Below are 20,251 nucleotides of genomic sequence, written 5' to 3' on the forward strand. Positions count from 1 at the left end.
TGACAGATCGTCGAACTTATGCGCAGCCACTGACAGGTCGTCTGGTCGATAATGCGAAAGAAACGGCAGTCGAAGGATTCGTATAGTTCGCGTGAAAATTCGTTCCACCTCGTTCGCCGCGATTGACGTTCCACGGCCCGACTGTCCCACCGGATTTCACACTTCGTGCGTTCTCGGAGAAGGTCGGAAACGTTCGGGTGGCCGAATAAACGATCAGTCAAATTCCGCGCCAATAGTGGCGATGACACAATCGGCCGGCTACTCGATCCAGTTATAAATAACTGTTGCGTCACATTTTACGAGATATATATGTAATTATCTATCATTATCAGAGATTTCATATGGCTATTATTGGGCTCAACTTTTTCGCGCGACTTTGATTTCTGAATATTGTCTACTATTTAATTGTTTTACTGCGCTCTTAGAAACTTTTTTAATTTTGTATTTCAAATTAAATTATTATTTTAGACATGATAATTTTCTTTCTTTGCATTTCTATTGTAATCTAATTTACTAATCGATTGTTTCTCTTTGATTTAAATTTGCGATGATTAAACGCATCGCGAAGAAAACCGCGCGAAAGAAGAAAAGAAAAACAAGACTACAAATAGATATCTGCAAGTAGATATTTCCTTTACTAAAAATATTTCAATTTTTTCTCTCTTTCTCGGGCAAATCTACATATATGACCAATATGCTTAATTGATTCTATCTTTATATATTTATTATTATGTGCTATTAATCAAAACTGCGCAAATTAATAATTCAAAATAGAAAATATTCAAAAATCGCGCGAACGTCGAGCGCAGTAATGATCATGCGCAGAAACGAATGCGCACCGGTCGGCCGCCATGTTAGTTACGTCTCATTGCATACGTCATAAGTGAAGCGGAGTCACGCGCAGTTACGCGGATCGTCGTACATCTGCATTTTTCGCGTCTTTTAACCGTAATTAAACGAATATCGCGAGTGAACGAGCGTTGAGAGTGTCCAAGGATGATCGCGCGACTTTCATAATACGTCGATGGAAGCGCGCAACAGCTGTTTTTGATAGTATTCAGTGATGGCGTCTTCGCGAAGGTGGAGCGAAGTCGCGTCGCGTTATTCGCGTCTTTGATGATGATTATCGGATGCGAGCGAGTATCGGGAGTGCCGAATAAAGTGTCGCACGTTCGCGTTGATGATATCGTGTGAGTTTGTGTGCATCAAGATCGGAATGCGACATCCCGAGGCGAGCGAATGGAGCGGCCTGTGGAACAGCCAGTGAGTCGATTTGATTTATCATATTTGCGTGACAATTCGTGTTCATTCGACGCTTATACAGCATCGCGATGTCTCGAATTAAGTTCGGGCAAATCGGCGCCGCGTCATAATTCGATGCGACGCGATGCAATTCAAATAAAGTCTATCGCGTGAAGATGGTTAGGCTAGAAGCGATTTGAAGTTTATCTTGTATACGCGCGCAGTGCTTGCACAGGGATCTTGTAGGGATGCCAATCGTCAAACGATAAATTTTTCGATTTAACCTAACCTAACCTAACCTTACCTCTGTCTTCAGATGTCGATGTAAACACGAGCATATGCTGCGTGGATTTTACCATGCTTTTAAAAATAATATTATTTAATCATTAATGTAATACATTTTATTACGTAGTATATTAATCGTATTAAATGTTCGATGTACAGTTTAATGAGGAGCATGTAGTATAATTGATTAGGTTAGATTAAATTAATCAAAACAAGCTGATGTTATGATGCATTAACGTAATAATGTTAATATGACGAATGTGCAGCTATTGAAGTTAAATGATATTTGTGGACACAGTTTCAAAGTAATCATGAGTGCCGTATCTCAATTACATGAAACTAAAATACAAAATATTTATGTATTTCACATATTATAACAATTATATTATTAACGTTAACAACAATTATATTATTAACGTTATTCATTACAAGTACTATATTACTTTTCTTATATCTCAATCGTATTCAACCACATTATTTCATCGATGAAGCTTTTCATGTATCACAGACAATATGATACTGTGCGTGGAATTTTATGCAGGTAATATATGGCATAAAAATAATTTACTCTTAAGTATTGCGCGCTATTCTCAAAAATAAATCAAATTAAATTATTTTCAGTAGAATCCAAAAATCACTACATTGCCAGAATTGTATCTTATTACTGCGATATTATGTACAATATTACATATATAAGATTGTATAAATTTATTTGGGACATGCCTAAATCCTTATCTTATTTATAATATCATAAAAGAAAATTGCAAATCTAATGAGACAGAGTAGTGGAATAATTTGATTGATATTTATGCTGGCCTACAATATTAGCCTTTTTCTACCATTTCTACTTTTGATGCTTTTTTTGTTATACAGATATTATATCTGTAAATATATAGTACTTGTAATGCTGTTTCTGCACCAATGTAAGGACACAAAAATGATAGCACATTTGTAGGTAATTACATTATATTTATATAAAGATCATAAGAAAGAGAAAATAAAATTCAAGTTGAAACGAATTAAAGTAATATAAAAGTTTAATAGCTGTACTTGTTCGTCAAATAAATTATTTGGCTTGGGTTCCTTACTGTAGAACATGTGTTAGATATTTGATAATAGGATGGAACAAACAATCTCACAATGAGTACTCGATACTCCATTGCACTTTCTGTAAGTAAAATCAAAAAGTTTTAATGCGCATATCATAAGCATTTGAAGAATTAATTAATGGTGATAAAAGTTTGTTTTTATATGTTGTATTTGCTATATTTCTGAAATATTATGCATATTAATATCCAAGCATAAAAAAAAGCATTATATTTATAATTCTACAAAATATAGTTGCGCAAACTAATATCACTAAAATTGCTCGTGCAAAGAAATAAAAAATTAAATCGATTAAAATTAGAAAATTTAGAAATATTTTCTGGAATAGGAAATTAAAAAATCACACAAATATATGTATATATATATATGTATATATATATATATTATGATACAATAATCTTTTTTATTAAATTTCACCTACAAACAACGAATCACAGAACGTTACATTAGAGTTCCTTACAGTCAATCCATCGTGTTTTCGTATTTTACAGGTAAATAATTATGTATTTATCTCTATTACAATAAAGTCTTATTTGTTAAAATATCTCGTAAAGAGTGTGTAGTGTGTGGATCGTTATGTATATATATAAATTTAATTTACCTAAAAATAGGATTTCTGTTGTATAGTGTCCATTCATTGTTTATAAGTGTCTGTATCATGTATAGAAGTGGTATACTATAGGTACTTTTTTTGTCTATTGTACTCTCTGATATATCTTGTTCTTTTATCATTATTATTATATTAATAATATTATTAATGTTATTACTATTTCCCGCCAATACATTGTATTCAAAGTACGATAAAAGTCGCGCCACGTACTCCAAAGAACTCTGATAAAATTACAAAATTTAATTCTTCATAAAACGATGCTAGGTATGTAAAGAGGTTTAAGTACCTGGACAAAGTGACGGTTTACGATACAAATCGCTAGAACTTTTTATATGCATCTTTTTTTTGTTAGAAGGCAACACGTCTTTGTTAATACGAGAAGGCAATTTGCTTTGTATCATCGGTATGTCTGGTGTCCCCCGAAACGTTGATCAATCTAACTAGCACCGCGCACTCGACTCGAAAAGACTCCGATTCGAGCGATAAATGCCGAAGGGACCGTTTACAGGCATTATTGGCAGCACTGGATCACTGTTCAAATATGTACTGTATATCTTTTTTTCGTTTCATCGAAATATCCCGAGGCTGTAATGCAAAATCGGCCTGTGACACGCGTTACGTTTTACCATCGCGCGTGATCTGTACAACTCTTCGTTTCCTTTCCTTTCACCTTCCTCGTCGTATTCTTTCTCTCGCGGATAATTCTCGCGAGGATAACCGGCAACATTCTTTCTCCCTTAAACATATATATCTCTTTGCGACGATTCCTCTTTATGTACAAAAACTTAGGGCTACGTAGGATACACTCGCATTCGCGCGCGTCACGCGTCCCGGGGCGCCAATAAGTTAAATTTTACTCTAGGGTTACGCGCTTTATTATTACGCGCCCCGGGTGGGCTTCCTCTCTGTTGTACGTGCGACGTCTCCGATCAGTCTGAGCATGCGAGACCAGAGCAATGTATGTGTGCGTTGCGATGACTGCGACTAAAAAGAGGGGGCCGAACGCGATCGGCAAACGCGTCCTCAAATGTATAAAATTCATCCCCGATCTAACATCGGGGGGAAACGGTAAAGAGTAGAACGATTTCGAGGGAGAGACGTCGCGGGCGCACGAGACGGTTAAGCTCCCTACGCGTGTCGCCGGGTGTGACGACAAATCTCATAGAGATACATTTAACTTTGCTCCATTTTTACTACATAACATATAATATATATATTTATATAATATATATAATATATTCAATATAATATATAATTTTTCTTACTAAAGGTAAATTCTTTATATCTATATACACAGAGATATAATATAATGTCTGTCTCGATAATCTTTATACGAATCAGTAACACTAGGTTTGCTAAATATTGTTGGACCTCGGTGTGTGTGTATGTGTGTATGTATGTATATTAGCCAGCACCTTGCGTTGTTGAGCCCCTCGGCTCACGAATCGAAAGGGCCAATCCCTTCCGCTTATACTTAAAAAAATATAATGTGTACCCCTCCCTGAGCTCGCTCCGTGAAACGCTATCGAGAGACGCTGCCTCTCATTCTTTCGCCGTGCTCGTTTCTCGTCTCTTTTCCTCTCCTCTCGCTACCATCATCCATTCACAGCCCTCATTTCGTTACATTTTTGTTTTTTTGTTTCTCTAAACTTTCCTCCGTTTTCGTACGTTTACCATTTACATGGATATAACGCGCATAACAAATTCCTTAGGTAACACACATATATAAACGTCTAATATACAATAAATAATTTATATATATTTTTCGAATGTACAATTTTCCTTTTTTCCGATGTTTCACGCTTAAGTAATTTGTCCACGGCGTCCTTCCACAAAAAAAGGTACATCCCGAGATAAAATCTTTAGTTTCCTCTTCTCGACGCTTTAAAAACTAAATTTTGTACAAATTTCAACGATTTGGGCGCCGCCAATCACACGATGCCGATCCCGTCTCGATCCTACGCGATATTCGGACACACGAGAAAGAAACGGACCGCAGGAGGAGGACGAGGTACTGGGTCGGGACCACCTCCGACGACGTCGCGTCATCCGGCGCCTTAATATACATTTACATAGGTATAATACAAGGAACAAACAAAGCCAGAGGGAAAGAGAGAAGTATAGAAAGAAGGACACGTGTAGAGAGAAAAATAGAGAAGCAAGGTGGGAGAGACAGAAGAAGAGAAGAAGAAAGAGAGGGAGAGAGAGAGAGAGAAAGATATATGAAGTGAGAGGGAGAGGGAAAAATGCATTTTACAACGTCTGAGGGGTGTGCCAGATTGGCGCGTCTCGGCGGGAAGAATCGCTGGACGGCGTTTTTTCGCGTGGATGAAATCCCACGACGGGCCCGTGACGCCGCAACATCAGCAGCGATGACGGTAACGACGATCGACGTCGAGTTCGCGTCGAGACGCCGCGTTGCCGCCGCAGCAGCAGCTCCTTTTCCTCGTCCACCGCGGGACGGGCCGGCTCCCTGTTTCATGCGCCTGTACAATCGATCTCGACGATGTCCTTCGGCACCTCGACGAACTGATAGACCAACCGCTGGCCGTCCACCTTTGCGAGAATACCACGCTGATAGTAGTAGCGCAGAGCCCTCCCCATCGTCTCGTAATTCATGTCCGGTTTGTTCTTGTGCAGGCCCCAAAGACGCGAGACCGCCTTGCTGTCGACCAGCTTGAAGACGCCCCGCTCGCGATTCGTCCACTTGATGTAGCGCGGACAGTATTCCCGGTCCTGCAGTAGCTTGAGGAGGAACTCCCACAGGTACGTGGTCGAGCCCTCGCGCGATTTCCGCTTCACCGCGGCGCCGCCGCCCTCACCTTGACGCGGCTTCTTCAGTTTACTTTTCTTCGAGCGCGGCGGGAAGCCCAGCTCGAGAAGATAGAGGTCGTCCGAGACCGAGCTGGTGGCCGCTTGGATCACGCTGGTGGGCACGCCGCCGGGTCCCCGCGGCGGGCTCGGGGTGCAGGGGGTCGCGAATTGGCCGCCTCCGCCATACATGGAGTTCACATAGTTGTTGTAGCTCTCGGACACTGGAAAAGAAAAAAGACCCGCGGTCAGAAAAAATCTCCATGTTATTTATACTAAGTTTTATCTATATAATTTACAACTATTAATCTTTCGCGTAGATATTTAATTACGAGCTTGATATAATTAATTTACTTGATATCTTGTAAGCATTTAAGGATGTTTTGTATGTACAATCCCAGCAAAAAGTAGCTGAAAATCAATATTGACGAATATCTACTTTTGGTATATTTTGAGTATAAGAAATTGTGTGAAATATTACAATTTGATCTTAACTACAGTGCAGAGATGTATTTTTTATTGCGTTTTTACTGAAATATTCCGAATTTTGTTAATCGAAATGATTAACTTTTGGCAGAGAATTTCGCCTTGTGACATGGATACATGGTAACTTCATTAGAAGATATTAAATATAATTTAAAATATATTTAAAATAATTTAAATTTAAATTATATTTAATATCTTCTTAACCAGTTAATACTTGTATAATATTATTTGACCAAATATTTCCTCTGTATCTAAACTTTTGCAAATCTTAAACAAATTCTGAATATTATTTCATGTGTTTTTGTCACTTGAATCGACGTGGTTATACGTTTCCCATAAGAACACATGTTAATTCGGTGCAAATTAAAATCCTTATAACTTGCGAACGCTTTAGCGAATCGATTTAAAAATTGTACTGAAGATTCTAAACATATGTAAGAACACTCTGTACAATTTTCAGTAAATTCTCAATATTTTGAAAATAGATACAAAACATCCTTAATTACATCTCGCGGCATCTCTGTAACATATCCCATACAGCAAAAAATATTGCAGTAATATTGCGGCAATATTGCAATGTTACAACAACATTAATAATATCGCTGCAATATTCTGTGCTGTGTGAGATGGAACCTATGCTTTATCGCGTTCATTTATACGAAAGAATCAATATTCTTTGCAACATTGGGAGATGACTTCAGCATCCTACAAAACAAGTCTACTCTGCGAGGAGGAACCCTTGGAGAGACACGCTTGAATCGTATATCGAATAAATTCTCGCCACAAAGTAGCGCTATTATCTCGATTCGCGGCGCATGGTCGGAGTCGGCGTTTATCGAGTTAGATTTTCACGTCGCGCGGCTTAAGTACGATACGTCGCAGTTGAATGAAGCGTGCAATCAAGTATTAATAGCTTCGTCGTTGACGAGGCGAAAGAGGGAAATCGTTGTCGTCGATACCTCCGTCGTTCAACGTCACCCATTTGATCCACAAGCCCGACACTTTGGATATCGCCAACCTGTTTCCCACGTTTGCTCCAACTCTAAATCATTCATCCCCCCCGTCTCTCCCTCCCCCCTTAAAAGTTGAGGGAGATTCTGTTTACGACGAGCGTTGCCGCGAGAAGCTGAAAATTCGCGTTGTTGTTCGCGACATGTGCGGCTCGATGGGGAGTAGATCGGCGCGTAACGTCGATCGCTACGATCGTATACAGACACAGTGCGAGTGCACACGATCTGAGTTTATGCCGCGAGCATAGGGCCGTGCGTTCTCTCATGGGCGTAGGGACAACGGCGTCGGATGTTCCTCTCCGAGGATGAGATTCGCGAGTCTCGCTCCGAAGCGCAATTTGTCTCTTTGTCTCCTCCAAAAAACAATCAGCCTTCGGTAATTTATTCTTTTGAAAATTTAATAAATAGAAATAAATAAATAATAAATAAAAGCGTCTCTTGTGTAGAAAAATTGTACGAGACTAGATAGCTTTATTACGTGAATCTACTTGTATATTTCGACGTCGATCGCAAGGGAAATTATTGTCATATGTTTTGGAAATATGACTGTCCTTGAAAATATTATTTATTATTTTATTATTATTTATTATCCATTAATCCTTGCATTTCGGCTTAGGATAGACTTCCCGTTCAATACATCAATCTTTACGATATATATACTTATATTTATACCCATTTTATTTTCCTTGAAAATATTAATCTAATATTTCGAGAGATTAGCGTGAAAAAAGATTTCTGAATTTTATACATTAAATATTTTGAATACTTAAAAAAGAGAAGGGGCATTAAACGATAAATGACGAAAGTTTTGATGAATTTTCTGACATTATACGTGCAGTGCATCGAGAACGACTAGAGTTTATTGCAAACAAATAAAAACTGGTTTGTAAGCTACTTTGCTATAAATATAATATTTCTTACGATACGGAAAACGATTGACTTTATTGCGCGAAGGCTGTGGATTTTATAGAGCAAACAATGAGCATTCGCGAAAAGATATCGCAGATTATGGCCGAGAGCGAAAGTTTCGAAAAGATAAGTTTCTCTGAATAAATCTCGCATCTTTTACGTCACTCGGATGCGTAGATACCGCGTGTGTCGCTTTTATAGGAAAAAAGAATTCTCGACATTTAACACACACGCACGTAAATATAAATACAAAGAATATATATATATATATATATATATATATATATATATTTTTTTTTTTTATATATTTATATATAATATATGCATGCACGTATGTCAAATGAGGATCCGTTTCTTCCTAAATAAAAAATACATATATAAACAACATTGTACCACATTGTGCGCCGCGAAAAAGGAAAGTTTTAAAGCCGCCGAGGGATAAAATCTCGCATTCTTTATATCGGTTGGATGAGACGCGAGGCATACCAGTGCCTCGTCTCGCGTGATTCTCTCTCTCGTAAGAAAAAAAAAATTCCCTCACATTTGACGTACTATATTATGCTGCAAGAGAGCAAAAGTTTCGAGGCTGCTGGCGAGGCAGGAGAAACGTTTCCCTTACGCCACTGGCCCGAGAGGAAGAGGAGACGGGCCGAGATAAAGAGACGACGAGCAAGAGAGAGAGAGAAAGAGAGAGAGAGGGTTAAGCGGAGTCGAGCGAAGCACGGGAGAACGAGACGGAGGAGAGAGAGAGGAGGGAGGGGGAGCGGCCGGGGGGAGGGGGGAGGGAATCGGGGGAACTCTGCCTGCAGTATGATAGAGGACTGACCCGAGCCAAGGTTGCACGGGTGACGCCATCAAGCTACTAGTGCATAATAGCGCCGCTCGTTCTGAGGCCGCCGCGACTGCGCTAAAATCGGAACTCGTTCTCCGGCCCCCTCGCGCATTCTCCCTCCCCTCCCTTTGCCCCGCGGTCACCCTTCCCCCGCCGTCGCGTCGGCTCTCACTCTCTCTCTCTCTCTCGCTCCCGACCTCTCTCTCTCCGCGCGCTTGCATCCTACTCTCGCGTTGTGCGTTGCAGTTCCGTGGAGAGACCCCGCGCGGTTGAACGATTCTTGGGGTTCTATTCGAGGTTTTCTGGTTTGAAGCGATGAGACGAGAGAAAGAGAGAGATGGAAAAATATTTAGCGTTCTGTGAAGCGATATCTTCCCCGAGAGATGCAGCGGAAAAGTATACAAGCGATCACATGTACGAAATAATGGCTCGATGCGATATTTTGTATGGCATAAAGTACTTCGAAGGATACCTTGAGAATTACACGAAATGGATAGATATGAAATAAGTGTACTCGTGTTATAAATAAAAAAAATTCCTGGAAACAATGAAATCAAACTTTATACGTAGAAAGTAATAGCGGATTAGTTGTATAAAGCGAGGAATGTATTAAAGCTATTAAAAGCGACAATATTTTACGACGATATACAACAAAGAGATATTTATTCGATTTCCCTTTCAGACGCGGTAACACATAAATTCCCCAAGGTATCTCTCTCTAATTCGTAATATATGGATATAACATAACACGCGGAAAGAAAGAGAGACGGACAAGATTTCAATAATCGAGAGCCGCGGTATAAATAGTACAGGAAAAACCGAGCAAAAATTTCGAGAAGAAGAGAAGAGGGAGAGCGAGAAAAAGACGAAAGAGGAGACGACGAAAGAGGAGAGGATAGCCAGAAGATTTCGAGGTGACTCCAAAAATATATGAAGAACGCACCCCGTTGTTCTCGAGAAGTGTATTCACGAAGCGATGGAGCGCGCGAGAGAAACGAAAACAGAGAGAAAGAGAGAGAGAGGAAACGAGAGAGGAAGGCGGTAGAGGCCCGAGAGTGCGAGAACAGCTGGAGCGGATCGTGTTTACGCGCGGTATGACTGGCTAGATGAGTCAATCGTAGACCCGTTGTCTAGGAGTCGCCGCGGGGTGGGGGAACCGCTCCTACTTCACTGACCTATACCACGAGCGTTGTATAGCGCGAGGAAAGCACCGCTAGAGACGACGCATCGCCAGCCGATGAGTCTGGTGCGCGCGAAGACCGGATAGAGAGATTCCTAGAAGTCTAGGTGGCCTCTCTAGGATCGATTCAAGCGCGTAACTCGAGAGACAGGCGTGCGCGATGCATCTATCTACGATTTAAGCGCGCGATCAAATTCTAAAGCGGGCCTGAGTTCTCGCAAAAGACGAATGCGTAGAAGTTCCTGAGGATCGAGGAGATTGATAATCGAAAAGGACGAGTGACAAAATACAGGAATTAGATTAGTTCCAAGATTGAGGAATTAAGAGGGATACAATGAAAAATATCGATAATTTCAATAATTTGAAGTTTGAAAATTAAAGACGATGATATATACACACACATGTACAGAAAAAAAAGATATTCTTGTTTTGAAAATATATTTAGTTTTAACATGGAAATTTTGAAATGAGATTATATTGCGTTAATTAAAGAAAACTATAATTGCTTACTTGAATGAAGCCATTTTATATAATTCAATCAAGAAAAATATATTCTTGTGATTTAAGATTTAATTTTCTTGAATGGAAAAGAAACAATGTTAGATAGAAAATAACATTTTTAAAGCAAAGATAATTACTTATAATTACTTATAATTTTCTTAAAGTTACTTATAATTTTCTTAAAGTAGAATTAAATAATTGTATATCCTTAAGGTGACAATTACAATATTAAAATAAGACTATAATATTGTTAAAATTTAAAATTATTAAATTCTTCTAAAAAGATTATAAATTGTTGCGTATATACGAAACAATGAACGAGTTAGTTTAAGTATACAAGTTTTGATTTGACACTTATTTTTTTTCTGTGCGATATTTATCCACGAATTAAAAAGTGTAGATTTTGTAATGTAAAGCGTCACGGTTTAAATTCATTGCTGTTTTCTTTCGCCACCATGTGGAGTAAAGGTCCGGTTGTTGTTCAGAGTCTAAAATATTCGGGGACGGAAAAAGCGAAGAATTTAAAGAGACATCGGTCTCGTTATTATTCGTCGCTCCCTTTCTCCCCATGAATGATGGCGCAGAATTTGATCACCACCGTTACCACATCGATTGCACTACAAAGCAAAGTCTGAGGTCGACTTAAGGCGATCATTGGTCGAATTTAAATTCGAGTTTCGCTCGACATTGTTGCGATGTTCCGCAACAATAAAACGACAGTCTAATGCGTCCTCGAGGCCGTATTAATCTTCTACTTAAGCGGCATTCCACTGCTCGAAAAACAAGGTGGAGGACGAAGGAAAGAGATTAGAGGTTTAAGATGAAACTTAATTACCGAGTTGTTTCAAATAAGCTCTCGGGGAAGATCGATTTCTATCGCGAGGCAAAAAATCTTTTTTATATGTTAATTATAAATTAATGTATTTTAGAAAAATTACAAGAGAATTAATCAATGCGTACACAATCTTCTAGAACTAAAGTACCTTCGTAAGATACCTATAAGTTTATTAATCCAAGCACTTTTCGCATAATTATCGAGCGTGCTACGTCTCAATGGAAAAGTTTCCATCATACGAAAGCGATTAAATTTGACTTTAATAAACTTACACATCTGATTAGTAATTCCGAAGCATACATATGTATAAAGAGAGATCGTTATTTCGCGTCCAACTTCGCGCTCATGAAAATTGCACTCGATCGCCCTCGGAATAATTAGAGTGGGACGCGTTATTAATTTCTATATTTAACGAGTATTTCGCAAGAGTCCGCGTCTCGAGGGGGAGAGAGGCCAACGCGAAGATGGATAAAAGGGAAGCGCGCGGCTCGAGAGAGTCGCATTTCCTCGTCGCGCCGCGTTCCTTCCTGACAACGTCGGCAGGAAGTTTAGTCGAGGGACTCGGTGCGAGTCGATAGTTAAAAATACACGGAAGGGTAGGCGCGTTGCGGCTGCGACGCGAGGCTCGTTTATTTTGCGGAGGATTTCGCGCTGGCCGCTCGCTCCTTCTCTCTCGCGCGCGGGCCGGAAGTACAAGTATAGCGAGAAGGGTATAGGACGGGGTAGATGAGGAGAGAGAGAGAGAGAAAAAGAGGGGAAAAAAAAGCGCGATGAGCCGAGAAGAGCAGCGGGAGGCGGCTCGGCCGACGGTGGGGATATCCAGGGACGTACGATTCGACGGAACGAGCGGTAAAAAAAGCGGTTGCGCTAAAAGCGAGCTCGCGGTAGAAGAGAGATGCTGCGGAAGGAGAAAGAGGGAGAGACGGGGAGGAACGAGAAAGAAAGAGCGAGACCTAGAGCGCATTCTCACGTAGTGACGGTCCCGGATAATTGGCTGGGAAGTCGCGCGCGCGAGAGAGATCTTCCTTCGCCTTCGTTTTCGACGGCCTGCGGCTCGGCTCGGCACGGCTCGGCTCGCCTTGTCTAAGCTAACGCTATCGGAGCATCGATATTTGAATATTTTCGGTAATGATGTCTCGCCTCTCTTTCTTTCCCACAGCTTGCAGCCTCTTCCCTGAAAACCTCGCTGAAGTCTGGACGCGGCAGTTTTGATGTTTATCTTCTGGGAATATATATGTATACCGGCGAACTTGAAATATTAACAATCTCGAGAATTCTGGGCTCTCTCCCCTGCGTACTAATTAGTTTTTATATCGTCCAACGAATTTCAATCATTTAATATTTAATTATCGATAACAGCACCGGCATTTAACACGAGTATCATGTGTCATATATTATTCGGTAGAGCCTGAATAAATTGAAGCATTTGTAGACGTGTATCGTTGCGTCGTGGAATAATTAAGTGCACTGTCAACCTACTCGCGCAGGAGTCAACTCGAGAAATTATCGCATATCATAGCGCCAATCCTGTTACATTAATAGACCAATTAAAGCGGTTAATAATCATATATTTTTTAAAATACAAACATCTTTTTTGCATCTTTGTTTTTGTCCGCATCTCCGACAAGTAGCTTCGCGCAAAGTATGTATAATTTCAATTCGCACTATCGCGATCTTATATATAATTGTAAAATTATTAATATTAATATTATTAAATTATTAATATTATTAAATAATAATTACTTTATTCGAGTGTAAAAATAATGTGAAATATTTATCCGCGTTTCTAAGCAACGGATACATTTCACAGAGCCTTCAAGAAAAAAGCGAGGAGTTAATTTTCTATCTAAAAGTTAGAATTCTATCGGTGAGGAAATTGGTCCCTCCGGCTCCTTCGATCTCGGCGAGTTACTCTCGCGCGTGACGCGAGTTCTCACGTACCAGGATTTCGAGAGGCGGAATTCCGCGTGCATCTAAGTGCACGAGTTACACGTAGTCCAAGGGGAGAGGGAGGGGAGAGCGCCCCGTTCGCGAGGGAGAAAGGGAGATGCGCGCGGAACGGACGAGGAAGGCGGAAGGGGAGGGACGGGGGGAGAGAGAGAGAGACGAGGGATGCAGCATCGGAATATAGGGGCCACCGAAAGTGCTCGTCCGGCATAAACAAAGCGCGATCGTGGATTATGGTTCCGACATAGCTCGGCGTGTTGGCGCACGGAAGAGAGACAAGAGGAAGAGGAGAGGAGGCCGGGGGGAGGGAGGGAGGAAGGGGATGGCGGAAGGGCAGGGTGAAGATGGGCCGGGCAGTGTCGGTGATAGCGGAGCGACGCCGATAGCGGCGGTGGTAGTGGTGGTTATCGGTGGTGGTGGTCGTCGACGAGCGATGGAACGGGTAGGAGGAAGAAGAAGAAGAAGAGGCAGCGGAGGAGGAAGAGGATGAGATCGAGGGAAGGGGAGAGTTGACCTTCAGCTGCGCCGGGAAAGTCAGGCAGTCACTGACCGACAGACTAACTTAACCGCTCTATCCTTCTCCTCCTTCTCTCTCCTCCTCCGCCTCCATTCGCGACCGGCTAGTCCGATGCACCGCATTGCACACATGCACGTTCGCATACGTATCCGAGTCTCGCTCGTCCCTCCGTTCCCTCTTCTCTTCGCTTTCCGCGTCCCAACTTCCCTTTCGCTCTCTATCCCGCCGATCTCCGTGTCTCTCGGTCTTTCATCCTTTTCTCTTTCTCTCCCTCTCTCTCTCCCCCTTTCTCGCTTCTTTTCTCGCCTTCCTATCCTTGCACTTCCTTCAGCATCTCCCTACTCGACGTCTCGACATCGTGACGTGCCCTCTCGTCCTCCATCCTCCTCAGACTCTTTCTCTCTTTCCTCTCGTTAGACCAAGTCCCTGCCTATTATGTTACCCTACTGCCTCGGGCTACTATCTTTAACCCCGAAACCCGTTCAAATTGCGAGTTCTCCGCATGCACGTGCACGTGCACCATCGTCGTCGCTCCTTCTACCTCCGTTTTACTTTTCCTTCTCCTCTCCTCTCATCTCTGCGTTTCTCTCTCTCTCTCTCTCTCTCTCTCTCTCTCTCTCTCTCTCTCGGCATTCGGAAAAGGATAAGGAGCGGCTGAGAAGGATGCAGGGAGATTGATAGCTGAGGAAAGACTCCGCTTTAACTCTAAACTCGACGATGTATCGTGTAAAACACGCCTCTGTTCTTCGCAGCCTCTAGATTTGCAACTTCCGTCTAGCGATTAGCACGCTATTAATTTTTAAGATGCGCGAAATTTTTATATTTGCGTCCACCCATCTACTAATTTATCATTACAATTATTTTTCGTTTCCAGGAAAAGATAAAATAAAGAGATTATATTTAAAAAGATCTAAAATTTTATTCTTAAATTTCTTTTCGCATTCGCGAAAATTTTCGAGCACATTCTCGATTTTTTTCTCACATTTCTTTTTATTAATATCATCTTTTGAGATCCATCTGGATCATATCGATATCACCTAGATTCAAAGAATAATCTCATTAATAATTCGTCGTTTCGCGCCTTGAGACAATTTACCGAATGTTTCTCGTCGAAAAGGAAAGTTCTCTCTTGATCGTTACGTAAATGCTTTTCGAGACGGAAGTTCCAAGTCGGGAAACGGAACTTTGTATCTCGAATTAGGTTCGCATCGCGATGAGCAACGCTCTTTTCCTTGTCGACGGAGGCGTGGGTGGTACGCGTATACTTCTCTCGCGGTTTCTGTTTTCCACGAAGTGTCGGTCATGCGAAAGACAAGCGATCGGAAGAGAGAGAGAGAGAGAGAGACAGACCGAAAAAAACAAAGAGAGAAGAAGAAGAGATTTACGTTCCGGGCATCTTTTTTCGCGCGACCACCACCTTGACTGCCTATAAAATGTTGGCGAAACGCGTGTGGGTTTCGTGCGAATCCGCCGACCGCGTCGATTCCACGACGAGCAGTAAAGACGTTCCGCTTGACGCGAGAGATGACGTTAACGTTAGGAAAGACGCGCTATCGCGGTAGCGATGACGAAATCCTAAGGAAATGTCAATTCCAGTAATTCCGCTAACGAGCTATCCATCATCCGGAAAAGAATCAAGACTATCCACCAAGTATTATATGTATACAGGGTGTTTCATAAGTGGTGGGCAAAATTTCAGGAATGGATTCCTCATGCTTAGAGAAGAAAAAAAAAATTAATCATCATAGGTTCGAAAATGATTAGTTTTTGAGTTATTAAGATATTTATAATACAAAATTTTGTCTCATTTTTCGTCTTAGAAGTCCCTTTACGGGCATTATATATTAACAATGTTTTTCAAGTTCGGCGGCCTGGAAAACATTGTCTTAATAATTCAAAAACTAATTGTTACCACTTAAACACCCTGTATATTTTTTCTGGTTTTTTTTCCTTATTTCCCCAAGTATTTTTTTTATTATTATCGATCTTTATAATTCATTTCTGAGAGCAAACACGATCGAAATTTCCGAGAAAGAATTGTCGGAATATTGGTAGTATAGATACTCGATTATTCCTCATCGAAGAGATTGATATTTTCTCGCCACTATCACTGCCAAATTTAATACAATGATCTTGACCTCTGCGACCTTTGCCGACGTTTATCAGGAGCGATAAAAGGATACGGTTGTATCGCAGAATTAAAACATCTGCATCATCGAGAATCGCGAGAAGAAGCGTTGTTGTCGGAGACAGATAAAGAAGCGAGTCAGCGAGTTGAAAATATCGGCGACAAGAGCGTATATCATTTCTGGAGTACGAGTCTTGTTTCGCTTCTCGTCTCGTTTGAAAACTTTCGCGAGTCGATCGTAAAATATCGTGGTAAAAGACTTAAGGATGCCAAGGTTATTAGCGGCACAAAGTCGCTCTCCTTATTTCGTAATAACTTTATGTCATTATGTATTTTATTTTTTTTTATTTTTATTCACGCCTCCAGAATGGTTATTTTTATGATTCTGACGAAATGAGAAGCGGAGGCTTTTCCATATCGAGTTGTAAACACTGTGCAGAATTACTCATTCAACGAACGCGTACAGGAAGTTTCTAAATTACCGTGTAAGCTTTGTAGAGCGACAATATTTTTTCGGAGAAAATTTTGGAAAGGGAAGATATAATTTCATTAGATTCGTGATTTAAATGGCAGAGCCGAAAATTTTTGCGGACGAACGTTTACGAAATGCCATTCCAGACTAGGGAACATCGATAAAAGGTGTGCATTTTCGTTCGCGCCGAGATGCGTAGATCTGCGCACGATTTATAACGCTCCGCATCGTCGACGCGTGCATCGTTTGCGGAATAGGTTTCCCCAGCGGGTTCGTCGATCGGTCGATGGGATTCTTATTGTCGGTTTCCTGCCGCGCGCCTATCACGCCAGACAACTCTATCGCCCTCCCGGTATCCGGAAGTCTCGATACCGCGCTCAAGATCAACCGCGCCGCGACCGGAAGAAAGTCGTAAGAGAGAGCTTTGTGCTTGACAGATGAGAAGGAAACGCGCGATTTAGGGAGACTTTAGAATTTTGGAAATGTGTAATACAGAAATTAAAATTGCCTCACTGAATATTTATAGAGATTGATTTTTATTTTATATCAGTAACCAAATATTTTTGATATTTTCTTTCGTATAATAAGCAACGAGAATAAGAAGGCACGCGAAATACAGTTACGCACAATGCAATCTCATATGCTGCCTAATGTCATGTCACTTATTTTGGAAGACACGAGGAGGAGTCGACGATGCAACGACGATACGAATGGAAAGAGCGACAGGTGTGGGCGGAAGAGAATCGCAGGAGAGAGCAACTTTGACAGATGAGGAGAGACGCGCGATTTAAGGAGACTTTAGAATTTTGGAAATATAATATAGAGATTAAAATTGCCTTACTGAATATTTATAGAGATTGATTTTTATTTTATATCAGTAATCAAATATTTTTGATATTTTCTCTCGTATAATAAGCAACGAGAATAAGAAGGCATGCGAAATACAATTACGCACAATGCAATGTCGTATGCTGCCTAATGTCATGTCACTTATTTTGGAAGACACGAGGAGGAGTCGACGATGCAACGACGATACGAATGGAAAGAGCGACAGGTGTGGGTAGAAGAGAATCGCAGGAGAGAGCAACTTTGACAGATGAGGAAAGACGCGCGATTTAAGGAGACTTTAGAATTTTGGAAATATAATATAGAGATTAAAATTGCCTTACTGAATATTTATAGAGATTGATTTTTATTTTATATCAGTAATCAAATATTTTTGATATTTTCTCTCGTATAATAAGCAATGAAATAAGAAGGCACGCGAAATACAGTTACGCACAATGTAATGTCATATGCCGCATAATGTCATGTTACTTATTTTGGAAGACGCGAGGAGGATGCAACGACGATACGAGTGGAAAGAACGACAGATGTAGGCGGAAGAGAATCGCAGGAGAGAACAATTTTGACAGATGAGGAGAGACGCGCGATTTAAGGAGATTTTAGAATTTTGGAAATGTGTAATATAGATTAAAATTGCCTTACTAAATATTTATAGAGATTGATTTTTATTTTATATCAGTAACCAAACATTTTTGATATTTTCTCTCGTATAATAAGCAACGAGAATAAGAAGGCACGCGAAATACAGTTACGCACAATGCAATGTCGCATGCTGCCTAATGTCATGTCACTTATTTTGGAAGACGCGAGGAGGACTCGACGATGCAACGACGATACGGGTGGAAAGAGCGACAGGTGTAGGCATAATAATGCGTCAGCATTGTCGAATGACTTATGCAGGAACGATGCGTGTCCTCGGCGATGTCCTCGCGAAATGTGACGCGTGAGTCGAGTTTGCGGAACTCGTGGTGCGAGTCCCCCCAAATTAAGGCGCGTTACGAGGCAGTTGCAGTCGTGCTAAAATTCGAAGACGCAAAATAAAAGAAAAAAATTCCGCAGAAAGAGAATCAATTATCGGACGCGAAAATAAATCCAATTGATAATCAAATGATTAAAAAATTAAATTAATCAGTAATTAAAAAATTACAATTGTACAAAAGATAATAGACTCTTGTCGTGTAATCTAATCTCAGAGAGGTCTCACTAGGGCAGTGCTGCGTCTTGCGGAGAGTTAGCTTATCACTCGCATTGTGCATCGATCTGTCGCGCGCATTATTTCTTTTCGACAGACGCAGGGGGGGGGAGGGAGAGAAAGAGAGATTGAAAGATGACGGCGAGAGCGAACGGTAAGAATGCACGAAGCTCTCTTCCGTCGTCGCAGACAACGCGATGTGTGCGAGGTCAGTGACCATAGCGCGCACTCTTGCCGTTCGCGCTTCTTGCGAGGCCAGAGGAGGAGGAGGAGGGGTAATGCAACGGGAGAATGAGAGGGAGGATCGGGTGCGATCGCGCGGTACGGAATACGACGGTGTTTATTAACGGTCGGATGATACCGAATTTAGAGGCCGAAGGTGGCATCTCGCGTCTCCCCCTCCTCCTGTCAAAGAGGAAGATGCGAGACTATTAATCGGCGAGAAAAAGAGAGAGAGGGAGATATCTGAATTCGGTCTGTCTGAAATACGGCCTTGAAATACGGAGAGATGAGCGTCCGCGAGTGTATTTACGAGACTGTTAATTCTGCAGGCCAATGAGAAGGCGAATTATTCGGCAAAGACGCGTCTCTTCCATTTTTGCGCATAATTTCGGATAAGTCTGGATTTATATCGCTTGAACAAGAAAGAGCCCACTGATGCGTTGCGTCACGTCAAGGTACCTGAGTATTCGGTTACAAAGAGGGAAAAGATCTCTCGTACGTGGGCGAACCAACACCTGCGTGAATCGAACACTCATGCACACGTATGTGCGTGTGAGCTTGCGATTTTAGGGGGAAAATCAAAATGGCAAAAGTTTTCGCGACTCTCTTTCGAGAAAGCTTGTTTTTCAGAATATTATCCTCGGGAATTTTTGTAAATAAATATACGACGATTCAACTTGATAAATTCATTATTAAACTAAGAGTTTAATTCTTTGCGACTTTTTTTGGATAAAATAAAACGAAATCGTATCGTTTATTTATTTCTATGAAAGTTCTTTCTTGAACTTGTACTTTTTACTTAGCGAAATAAAATTTAGCTTCTTAATTATTTAGCTCGAAGGAGACGCAATTATGTTGACATCGAGTCGAAAGTGATCATTCTTAAAGACACAATCGAAGTAGTCTCAACCATGAGATAAACACGAGTTGCTAAGTTAGCTTCTATTAGTAATTCAGCCGCGAGTCAATGTTCTCTCTCTCGGAAGGGAAATAATTCCGCCGACAGAGGGTCAGGATCATTACGTGCTGCGAGAGAGTATCGAGTACATGCGTTGCGTAAAAATAAAAAAAAGAAAAAGAAATTATTCGATAAGCATTATTCGCATCCTCTCGAGTAAC

General features: G+C 41.0%; 1 protein-coding gene across 6 annotated transcripts in view; it reads right to left on the bottom strand.

Moving 5' to 3' along the window:
* Positions 1-3,400: 3,400 nt before the first annotated feature.
* The window catches only part of LOC105256986 (ecdysone-induced protein 74EF), a 183,643-nt gene continuing 166,792 nt past the window's right edge, over positions 3,401-20,251 (bottom strand). For all 6 annotated transcript variants that reach the window (XM_011267311.3, XM_011267310.3, XM_011267312.3 and 3 more), the window contains one exon: positions 3,401-6,279. In XM_011267311.3, the coding sequence (XP_011265613.1) occupies positions 5,723-6,279 (557 nt within the window). In that variant the 3' untranslated portion in view covers positions 3,401-5,722. The remainder of the gene's footprint in view (positions 6,280-20,251) is intronic.

The sequence above is a fragment of the Camponotus floridanus genome, unplaced genomic scaffold (assembly GCF_003227725.1).
Source record: "Camponotus floridanus strain SB8 unplaced genomic scaffold, Cflo_v7.5 scaffold24, whole genome shotgun sequence".
In the NCBI taxonomy this organism is placed as follows: Eukaryota; Metazoa; Arthropoda; class Insecta; order Hymenoptera; family Formicidae; genus Camponotus; species Camponotus floridanus.